Source organism: Anser anser, assembly GCF_964211835.1.
Source record: "Anser anser genome assembly, chromosome: 3".
Classification (NCBI taxonomy): domain Eukaryota; kingdom Metazoa; phylum Chordata; class Aves; order Anseriformes; family Anatidae; genus Anser; species Anser anser.
The window spans coordinates 118,674,039-118,686,305 of record NC_139722.1 but is presented as its reverse complement, the minus strand read 5'-3'; the positions used below and the strand labels follow the sequence as shown (position 1 = coordinate 118,686,305).

The 12,267-nt window shown below is 38.9% G+C and overlaps 1 protein-coding gene across 1 annotated transcript in view; it reads right to left on the bottom strand.

Moving 5' to 3' along the window:
* LOC310895930 (uncharacterized protein) overlaps positions 1-12,267 on the bottom strand; it is a gene marked incomplete at its 3' end in the record, with an annotated part of 47,664 nt that overhangs the window by 19,721 nt on the left and 15,676 nt on the right. The window contains exon 2 of the mRNA XM_083827646.1: positions 7,135-7,194. Within this exon, the coding sequence (XP_083683772.1) occupies positions 7,135-7,194 (60 nt within the window). The remainder of the gene's footprint in view (positions 1-7,134; positions 7,195-12,267) is intronic.

Sequence of the window (12,267 nt, the reverse complement as noted above, 5' to 3'; positions counted from 1 at the left end):
TTCTGTAGTTTCATAGTTTGAAGAAGTTGAAGACACTGGGGGGGCAGTCCTTTCCAAATGCAATGCATTTTCTGGCAGTAGTTGAGTAGTTTTCTTTTTGGCTTCACCAGACTACAGTAAGACCTAAAGCTGAACGCACCATTTACATTGTATAAGAACACACATCAGTTTAAAAGAAAATATATACTAGTGTATCTCTAGTAGGGCTTGGCAGGTAGTTTCAACAGGAAAATGGAATCAGAAATGAATAAAACATCTTATCCAAACTCATCTGTGCACATGACCTCTTGCTTCCTCCCCCACAACACATTTCCTACATCTGACAGTTTTATTTTTACATTTCCTGATTTTTCTACCACACTCTGTTTATTTTGCAGTTTTTCCCCTACCTTCCAAACTGTTCTGCCTATTCTGTAGCCCTCCATTTCTTTCTCATACACTCGGCTCCAGTTGAGTTCAGTGGCAAAAATCCCACCAACCTGACTGCAAAGGAATTCCTTGGGAACATCACCCACCACCTCTGCCCCCTGCCACCACCACCACCATTCAGCTTTCACACTGAGTCATGTCATCCAATTTTATGTTGAGAAACTGGAAAGGGAATAGTTTCCTCCACTCTTTTCTACTCTACCCTCTCCATTGCCAGGGGCATACTTCTACCAGTTAGATTGAGCAGACTCCAGGAGGCAATTCAAATCGCTATCAAGGAAGAAAGCAACCCAGAAAAAAAGAAGAAAAGAAAAAGAGGAAAACACAGAAAGTCAGCACTTAGTGTCTTAGTGAGCTGAGCCTGCACAGAGCAAAACTGTTTACAAAAATTCCACTTTCTTCAGGTTTCATTGAGGCCTAACAACACGAGCTGTCATTTTGTCTTACTTTCAGACCGTTTTCTCACCCACTGCAGTTTATCCCACATTGCCCACCTTTGCATGTAAGACCAGGTCTTTCCATATTTTAATGAAATAATGCTCTAGTGTTGGGCATTAATGAAACATAAAATTTGAATAAAATAGCATAGCTTAGTTCCTTATATAACATTCCGCTACCTGTGTGCTTTCCTTCCTGGGGAGTGCACGAGAAAAATCTAAAGGGAAAAGCTTTACTAGGCAGCCAAATGAAAAAATATCCAAACAAAAGAAAGCAAGCATTCCCAGCCTAAAACAAGTGCTAATTCAGTTTACTTGTCACACAGCTTTGTATACATACACCACTTCCAACAAGAGTCATGTATGCAGGAACACTTTGGGGAAAGCAGTTTTTATTTCCTAAGTGTCTGATCTTTCCCAGTAAATTATGGGTACAGATAGACAGACTGGATCAGACCCAAGGCCTGTCTACTGCAGTACTGTCTTGGATGCCACCACCAGATGCTTTAGATGAATGCATGAGAATCTTGCAGCAGGCAGTTATTGGATAATTTGCCCCCCCCACATAAGACTCATGCTGATCACTGATAGTCTGAGGTTGTCTTATGCAATGAGAAATAAGTTAATTATCCATTCCAAATTTTTATTATTAGTTATAATGATTATATGGCTATCATAAACAAAATATTCAGCACCCAAGAATTATTTCCTCCTTTTTTTTTTTTCCTGCATTAGAACGCCTGAAGATTCAGTCACAGTTTAAGACAGACCAACCATGGAAATGATGGAATATAATCAGCTCTCATCTTAGAAATTTATGAACAATTTTGAGGCAGTTCTCTGGTAAACTTCAAGAGTCCTCTCCAGAAATCCACCAGTCCCTCATCCTTTCCCTATTAACCTCCACTCTGCCACCACAAATGAAAACAGACTCATTTCAGGATTTTATTTAGCAAATCTACTTTTTGGCCAGATCAGTTCTGTGATTCGCTAGTTGCTTACACAGGTTTTTGATGTAAATGAGCATCCTGGGACAGAAATCAGAGGCTGGGAGTGAGATTGGGGACTGCTTTCTTTAGCAGCAGTGTACATGAAACTACAGGGAATCTGACAACCACAGCCGTGACTACCACCATAAGTGATCTACATACTTTTGTTATCACTTGCTTTTTAATTCCCAGAGCTCTCTCCCTTCTCTCTGAGCCACCAGCCTCCCTCAATCTGAGACCCTCACTAGTCCGTACTTCCTGCTCCATCCACGCTCACCTTTCCCAAAGAGGTCTACCTGCCACTAGATTTTGCTGTAATTATCTGAACAGTCTTTCACAGTAAAGTGTGAAGAATATGTGATTTCCAAACAGCAGGGAATGTTTAGAAAGCAATGCTTCATCTGGATGCAGTAAGCTTCTTTTAATTTTTTCCTTTCTTCCCCCCCTCTGTTTTACATCATTGACTCCAAGTTTTGATGACAAGATATTTTAAGCATTTCTGACTTAGAAGTGTGCTAAAAATAAGAGAATTTTTTTTTAGGAAAACATTGCCTAACTTAAGGGAAACTTGGTATATACACCACCTAAGTAAGCTACGCATGTTGCTTACAAACAGCAGATAACTTTTCAGACCTAAAAACTCGATTTCTGGAAGCCAGAGATAACATGCATAAACAATCTGACAGGCTGTAGGATTCAATGGATCTGATTAAAAGAACAGAATTACGAGTCATGGGCAAAACAGATGCTACAGAGCAAAATTCATCTCAAGTGGAAAATACCTACGCAAAATATCTTAATTGCTGTGCTTGTCAGGGACAATAAGAAGATATTCAGTGGAGACAGAGTCTAAAGCTAAGGTTAAAAACCTCTATTTTGAAAATAGCAAACTGAGCAAATTGCACTGGTCTCTTACAAGAAGAGAATTTCTCTTCTTTGTCCTTCCCTATAAAGTGTCACTTCCATTTTGGGAGTGGTTACCATGCCCTATATAATGATCAGAAGGCAAATACTTCAGGACTAAAATTCATCCTCAATTATGTGAGTGCATATATAGTTATGCTGTGCTGGTGGGAAGTCATACACTGACATAAGGAAAACACACACAGAGTATTTCTGGGTTCATAGCAAAAAAGATTACATAGAAGTTCATCAAGTTTTGGACTTTTAAAGTAAAGAAGTAAACAGTGCAACACTAGAAATTACAGAATGTAATTTGTACAAGTACATTGGGTGTGAGCAGCACCACATTAACAGTGTTTGCATTTGCACTTGCAGTACTTTCACAGCTACAGGACAATGTCTGTGGGTATGTGTCAGTATTTTGGAGGCTCCAGAGAAGTGAATGAACTAGTCACCTAAGTCTACCAAGTAAACCAACTGTTAAAGTAAAAACAGTTATAGATTCAGCTATAAAGATCAGAGCAGGCTTACTCTGTTAAGCTCCAGTACTCTTAAGAACCTAGGTTTTTAAAAGAGCCAGTAAATTGCTACTATTTTGTAATCACAACAGGGTGGAAAAACTTGAGCAACTGGATTACTGAGTGATCTGTTAATGATCTTCTTGAATACAGAAGAAACTTGCATCATTTCTCTCCTACCCTAGCAACCTTCATGTTCAGGTTCTCCATCCTTACTCCCACCCTGCCAGGATGGATCAGAGCACAGAGGCCCCCAATGAACTGGTTTCAGTCTGTCATATGCAGCAGGATGGACAAACACTATTTACATGTCCTGGAGGGACACAGTTGCGAACATCACTGTTCAAATCTGTTTCATTACCTACACCACAAGAACTGCTACCCTGAAGGAATCTGCTAGTACCCTTAATACTACCCTCAATGTAATTACAAGATTAAGATTTAAAAAAGTACTTTTTTGTTTGAATAGTAAATACAAACTGCACAGATGCAGAACACAGAGAAACAGGTAAAGAGAAACAAAAGAAAGGTATATCTGTGTGTGTGTGTGGCTAATATGTTAGCTCCTAATATGCCTGCCTTCATGATTCTAGCCAATAGTCCATCAGGTGTTCAAACTCTGGCTTGAGGATCCAGTTATACGATAACATCTTCAAGCCACATTAATGGGCAACGTTTATGGACAACGTTTTACTAGTGAGAACCCTTACTTTCTTTTACAGTTCGACTTGTCTTTGGTAATGGCTCTAATTTGTGTCTCTCCCTTCCTCCACTTCCACTCAGTCAGGAAGGCATTTAAACTGCTTCATAGCTGAGCGGGAAGATATCCGTTTCAGAAAAATATTAGTGTTTCTTGAGCATAGTCAGACTCAACTACTGTCTGCCTACAGGGTAAACAGTCAGCTAGTGACTGTTCCAGTGGGCTGCTATCTCCTAAACAGAACATTAGCAGAATGCTCATTTCCACAAGTCTGGGCTATCAGGGAGTGAGGCGTTTCCTTGTGTATTCCACGTAAATATACAGGTGGGTTGTTTTTTTAATAACATCATACACAATCACGTAGTTAGGATTAACAGAGGCAGGATTAACATAACTGGCTCTTACTGAAGACAAGATACAGAGATCATTAAGAATCACTTTGGGGTGAATGTTCTTAACTCCACATCTGAGAGAGAGAGTGTCACAAAAGTACCCACATGAGAGCACTAGCAATTTCAACAAAAATACCAAGGCCCAATAATCTGACTGTGCCCTTCACTCCAGAAAAAAAACCCTCTACACTTCTAATCTGTAAAAATGCCATAGGGATCTTGTTTCACCTCCATAAAAATCAACTAAAATGTGGTAATGAATAAAAATCATGTAATGATCAGGACATTGTTTTAATTACCACTCTGGTCAGGAATGCCCACTGAACATTATGCCCAACTTCAACACTACAGACTTTGATCAGGGGTTTAGTACTCCTCCTTTCAAGGAGGTCAAAAACTATAATCAATAAAGCAATTTTTATTTGGGTAATAGCCCAGTCTCTCTGCGAGTAGGAAAGTGGCAAAAGTTCCCGTAGCTGCTGACAGCATTGAAAGAGGTGACTATTATACATAGAGATGTGTTATGATTCAGGCAACATCTCTTATTTGCACCCCCCTGTCCTCCCAGCACTCTGTAAGCAGAATGAACCTGCGAGGACCCACTGGCTGACCTCAGCTCCTGAAGGGATACTGTTCAAAATCACACACTTTAATAAAAGACAATATTGCGCAACAGTCTCACCTCTAATAATCTGATATGTTAGCGTGCTTGCTATCCAAAAAAAAATTCTCCCAGGCATCCTCAAGGTAACTAGTATTAACTTCAGTACACTGCTAGCAGACCTTGTAACTGACTGTATAAATTACAACTGCCTGGGGCTATTTTTGTTTTGTTTTTGTTTTCTTGTTACTGAGCCAAATTCTCTTCATATTTACTTGATGTAAGTTCAGAAGTTGTGGAATTAACTTTTCCTTTGTTCCAAAGGGTTTTAACTTCTTTGGCTTTAGATGTGCAAAGCCTACAGCATATCCCCATGCACATTATGTTTAAATGGCTAAAATTGCGTCCAAGTAGAAAGCGAAAAGGAGCAATCATAACTTTCTTCACCTAATTTCACACTTAATGACTCTTACCACCGCTATGTAGAGTTTTATTTTGAAGGCACGCAAGTTGCTCAAATGCAATAGCTAAGGTACACTCAAGGTAAGGTACACTGATTCATCCCCTCCTTCTTTACCAATTCTAACAAATGAGCCAGTTATCCCAGCAGTTCTGTCACTAGTGTGATTTCATTCTGAATCTCCAGTAAGTTCTACTACTTACACCTGGATATGAATTTAGTTAGCACTACCCGTATTTTCAGACTGTTGCTCTAAGAAAACATTTACAGTAGTTTCTACTTTCCAAGAAAGCTATTTCTGGCCAATGTAGGTTTTATTTATTAATTATTATTTTAGCAAATAGCACTTTTGCCCATAAGAGAAATATTTTAATCATTTACAAATAAACAGACCAATTGTGATAAAACACCATGTCACTGTGCAACAAATTTCCCAAATCCTTGTGGTGTACATTGTGGGAATAAACCAACAACCAAGAAGTAAAAAAAAAATCTTGGGATGTTTTAGTGACTAATACCAAGGTTATATGTACATAAAACACTGCCTACAGCCATTGTGTTATTACTTCTAAAATTCTAGAAGACTAGGGCACCCACACACCCTTTCGTATCAACTACTTTTCTGCACTGACATTTTCCTGAGACATCCCTGCACAACAGATCTGTCTGGAATTGGAATCCTCATCTCAGATTCCTGATGATCCTGAGATTCCTGATGTGAATTTAGATACATTTTTATATAAGCAACAACAAAAAGTAAATACGTTATCCCATAATGGTCATTTACAACAATTTCAGTTGAAGGAAGAATGAATGTTCTAAACTGTATGTGCATGGGTGGAGCTCTGCTCCTATATACTGAGGTGATAGGCAAAGAACTCATTTAACTAAACTGAATGGATTAGCCAACAGGGCAAGGCTGAGGTCTCACCCAGAATTGGTGAGAAACTAGCATTTGCTTCAACAGTCCTTTTGGCCTGCTCAAGATCTGGATACTGAACCAAGTGGAATTTTGTGCTGATTTGGTGCTTTCAGAGGAGAGCAGACTCCAGTCAGCAGCACCAAAAAGGGTAAGAATCCTTGATGCCAAATGGCATATATAAAACTACAGTCAGACTAGAAGTACTTAAAGTGTGAAATCAAGGTGGTGTGCAAGTGACCAGAGTGCTTAAAAAAAACCAAAACAATAACAACAAAACATGTTTCCTGCAAATCTGAGGTGAGAAGAAATCGCTGGAACTACTTCGAAATTAGAGCACTTCCATTGCCTTTGCAGCTGTTTTATGAATGGATCCACAAAAGCTCGGGAGTTAGGTTGGGCCTTAGCAGGAAAGAGAGGTTTGTTGATTCCTTATCCCTTCTCCACAGAATGTTAGGCCACTACAAAAAGATGAGGTCAACAAGTACCTATAAAACCCTCAGTTGCCAGTGGTACCAAGCCATCCTCACACATCTTTCTTAGTGTCAAGGTACCTGGTTTTTGGGAGAGCTCAGCATACTCTGAAGCTGCAGACTTGTGACCTAAATTCTTGATGAAGTCTCTCCCCTCATGAACCTAAACTATTGTTCTTTCAGAACACATTCCTCATTCTACTAAGACTGCCAGCACAGCATCGAAACACTGAACAATATTTTAAAACTTGAAGTAAGTTATCTAGTAAAAATAAAAAAGATCAGATTAAAAGGTTAATAGAAAAACACTTACTTTTTGAAAATCAGAAATTACTCCGTAGAAATTCCCATTGTAGAAGATGACATCCTTTCCCTAAAAAAGGAAACAAAACAAAAAAAGCCTTAATTGTACAAACTAATACCCAGTTAATAAAATACAGTGAGCTACGTCAAGACATTTTTAACCCCCAGAAATAATTTTTCATAATGATTACATCCATTATTGGACATGAGGATAATATCCACACAACAAGCAAAGCAGCATATTTACAGAAAGAGGAATGAAGGGGACAGAAGTGTTCAGAATTGAAGTCAAATCCGAATTTAGATTAGAAACCTATGCATTAGAAGAGGCTTTGAAAGGAAAAAAAACAAGTGTTCGGTTTTCAAAATAATGAAAAATTAACTTAAATAGATCTTTCAAATGAATGTCCATCAAGACCTCCTGCACCTTAGGATTGAAGTTCTGTTTTTTGCTCTGTCATTAAGCTTCATGTTTTTTTTCTTCCCTTGAAGGTAAAATAAATTGAAGCCTAGAATCGAGCGCATCCACTAGGCACATACTCAGGATTAAATCTGACCTGGTACCTTTCAGATTTTTATGAAGTGCAGGAGAAAAGATGTATGCATGTGTGTACACATATGCATGTGTATATACACACAGATACCTCGGCAAGATTAGAAACAGAGGTTCTGGGAACCCAAACTCTCAGCCAAAGATATGCCAGAGCATGATGAAGGTCTAGCATTTTGCCCTGAAAACGCACGGTGCATGAAATGCCCTAAGTATCATACTAGAGTCACTAAGAACCACGGCAATCACAATTACAGCAACGAGAACAGTTAAAGAAAATCATTTCCTGTTCTGGTGGAATCTCCAGTAGTTGCCCAAAAATTCTACTAAAACAGAACTTTTTCCAAAACATAAATAGCTACTCAGGGGATGATGGCTAGGTATTTCATTCTTATTAAATATTGACAGTGCGCTCTTCTAATAAAAGAGCGCACAGTGCTTTTGCTTTGAGAAGGTATCATCACATCACCACCACCTAACAACTACACACAAAAGTGTCCTTACACTTATTTCTAGGGTCAACTGAAATCAGTTTAGTGCTAAAATAAACTCACAGTTCAAAACATGTTATTGTTGGAAAAACGATGTTACAAAAATATTTTAAGGCATGTAAACTACTTTAGTAGTCTGCAATGGCAGATACATATTCAGTATTTGTTTTCTTGCAGATTGTGGTCAAATTTTAACACGGTTACATCAGCATAAATGTAGCACAGCTCCACTGAAATCAGTAGCATCATACCACACCTAATGCACATAACAGAAGCAGAATCTGTTTCTCAACTGTTTTCAATCATTTACAGCTTTCAGGGTAAAACTGCCACTGGGCTCTGAAATTTCTCATGTTCCACGTACACAGATGAATATAATCTCAAAATTAAATCAAAAAATCATCTTCTCTTTAATTACATAAATATCAAAATCATTTTCTTTTCACCAGTTGAGTATTTCTTCAAGATCTTGTTTGTGTTCAAAATCTCCAAAGGCCTTTTAGTAAGACTGTAAATTCTTTGACAGAAAGAGAGCCAGAGTCAAGTCTCAGTTACACAGGCAGAAATGCAGAGCAACCCTTAATTCACAGTAACTCAAATACTGACAGGGAAACAGCCTGCAGCTGCAGCCTCAGGTTTATCCTTTGTTCCACAGCTGGTTGTAAAGGCCAAAAAAAGACAGACCAAATAATTCCTAATATTTTCATTCCTTTCCTGTCCCAAGAAAAATAAATGAAGGAACCAAGAGGTAAATAAGCTGGTCTTAAATACCTTGATGCCTTTTTTTTTTTTCCAGAGAATCATTGATTTTACGTTCCTAAATTCCTGAACACTTAACCGCACAGATATCACAGATCTCAATTGCAACTAAAAACCTAAACAGTTGTTGAGGCATCAAATGCGGAAGTGTTCATTAATCATCACTGGCTACACCACAGATAACACTAATCCTTCTTCTACTTGAGACATTACAGGTAGAGATTTTCACCTTGGGGTTTACAGACCCCTGGAGACTCAGATTGCTGCTAAAGATCCACGAAGAGCTGCTTAGAAAAGCAAGACCGACAGCATACTTTCCATTCTGAAACCCAGCCTCCCTAAATATACCTAAATGTCCCAGACTTAGCAATTCAATTATTTTGTCCAGCACAAATTATAAATCTAGTAGTAAACAGAATACCTCTCACTAACTAGCCATCCAATTCTTTGTATTTAATAGTGCTATCAAAACTACTGTTGTCTCTCTTTCTTTCTTTCTTAAGAGTATCCTTATACATTTTGTGCTTGCCAGTCAATCCAGGCCTTACAAGCAAGGTAAAACTTCTTTTCATAACTTTGGTCCTTTCACAACAGGAAAGGAAACTGGACATTCAGCTGCCACTGGGAACGTGCAAATGCATTTCTGCATGAGCCAGAGTATTGCCAAGACTAGAAAACCTCATACTGTTACAGAAGAACAGTTTCTTCCGGCAGGAAAGAAAATCCAACTTCCTGGTGGAAGAAAAAGAAGCCAAGCAACTCCAGCAGCATCTATTCATTGCTGAACTCCAGAAATGGATCAGTATTAAAAATAAGCTCTCAACTTGAATCAAGGGCAGCTCCTATTTTATACTGCAGAGATTTGCTACTCTCACCAGCCCACTCGTATATGTGAAGTATGAGCTGAAAGGGAATCATTGAAAGTGAACTGATCTGTTTTTCAAAAACATTTAGAAAACATGGCCATTAAGCTTAATAGTTTTGTACAGTACAGTTGAGAGAGAGACTGTGCAAGTGAGCTGTGTCTTGCTCAGCTGCACATGTCCAGTGACATCAACTCTTCCTGGTATGGTAGCACTCATTTATAAATTAGCCTTAAAATCTACTAGGTGCACTGCAGTATTCAGCAGAAAGTTCTGGACCTATCAGAATGCCGAGCAACACAAAAACGGTCTTCAAAATCCCTCTGAAAAGCAGTTATGTTAGAGCTGAGCCATTGGGACCATACATCTTCACTTCCATATCATGGATAGCAAATGGAGCTTTTATTTCTCCTATCGAAGTGTCACTAACACCAAGAGACAAAGCTCTTACCTGGTTCTGAGCTACTGTTCAGAAAGGCAAGACTTGTTTCTTGACTAGTCATCTGAACCATGCTATCACCTTAACCAGGCAGCAGAGCTTTGCCTAGTTGTCTGTCTCTCCCCACTGTACGACTTCAGGTTTTTCTTTATAGGTTACCAGGTGATTAGGTCTTCAAAATCCCCAGCTAAATCATGATGATCCATCATCACAACGGACAGCTTTCATTGAGACCCTGGGTTTGTCAACAGATCCCAAACATCCCTTTACTTTTTTGAACAAGCAAACAATTTTTTTTTTTTACTTTTTTTTTTTTTTAAACTTTGATCTCTGAAAAGATCAAAGAATGACCTGACAGGAACACATTCCTAGAAGTCTCCAGTGGTTTCCCACCTAAGAACACTTGGCAGAGGATGAAGAGCACTTGCTTGTGTTGCCCACTGGGAGAATAAAACCTTAGAACTCGAATAAGGACTTTTTGCCTGATTCTAATCAAAAGCAGAGTAATAGTACCTGATTTAGAAAAGACTGTTAAAATCTTAATTTAACCACAATGATTTTGGTCCTACTCTAAAACAGTCATTACCTTCCAAACTTTCACTTATTTTGTGCCAAAAAGGACCATCAACCATAGTGTTGTGTTAGTTGTTTTTAGACACGTATTTCTTTTAAATTCCACAGACCTAAATCCCCTATGCAATAACATGACAATTTCTAGAACAGTTCTTTCTTCCTTTTCAACTTTTTTCAAGATCCGCAAATAAATAAAAGCTGCAAATCACACTTGCTTTAATGCTAACTCCTTGAGAAGACAATGCCAGCTGGTACACATTTGTGGGCAGGAAACCCCACACACTAAAGGAACGTGATGTCAGCCCCCTGCCTCTGACAGCACGCAGCAAGGCTGTGCGCTGCCAGGTCCTGCCTTCAATGGTGCAAGCTGTTCTAGCTAGGGCCACGCTGTCAAGTTGTTCATCCTCGCCCGAAGCCTCGGAGAAAACTCAGCTCCTTCCTGGAGTGGAGCCGTGCCAGGGACATCAGTCTGTTGCTGGTGACACACACTACACACAATTCAGTGGCTTCCTGCTCAAAGCATTACATAATTTGAGCCTCTGGCATATCTTTCTGGAACATTTCACGTACTAACCCACAAGATCAGTAGCCTTTTCAGTCACCAGATAACTCTGCATCTTTTCTTCACCGATACTGATCCGGATGGTACTGACTGCAGGCCTAAGGCTGTCTATTCCCAAGGAAATAAAAAATGGACAGTTACGACCTACAGACACAGACAAAAGCAGCAGCTAAACAAATATGTCGGTAACTTCAGAGCCAGTGAAAAAATATATTTAATCCATTTCTGCCAAAAGAATACCACGATCAAAAATCGCATCTGGATTAATTAAGAACAGTTGCAGTTAGCTTCACGGAATTAAGCCAGAAAGTTATTAAACAAAGGAAACACACAACCTGCTGCTAGTGCCATGTGATACACTACCTACCGGTCATACATCTGACCCCAGCCATGCTCTCATGAGTCAAGAAAGTTCTCAACTCAGGACCTGCATGCATATAGCTATGTTGAAAACTTAGTTCTTCAACTACTTCCTGGTGTTTGCTGAGCAGAGTTCAGTATCTTGAATTCCTGAAATAGGCAGACTATTTTCCATAGAGACGCCAAAAAAATTGGAGGCCAGAAATTATTCTTTATGAAAAGTATATTGATGAATAATAGTTAAGTACACTCTCAAGAATTATTTATGTAAATAAATCTCTCAGGCTTGTTCATACAGTGAATGAGTTATATTTATCTGATAAAACTACACCATTTGAGCCAGGCAATAAACAGCAGTGTGTTTATGCAATACAAAATAGATACCGCAAACTCTTATCAGTATGCAAATGTAACAGGCCTACAAAATCTGCAACTTGAGTGCTGAAATTTCAGGGTATCCTAAAGTTCCTGCAGGTACTTTTGCTTATGTCTTAGGAGAATATTTTGTTTTTCCTCAGAAAAACAAACACTATCTTCGGTCATCTA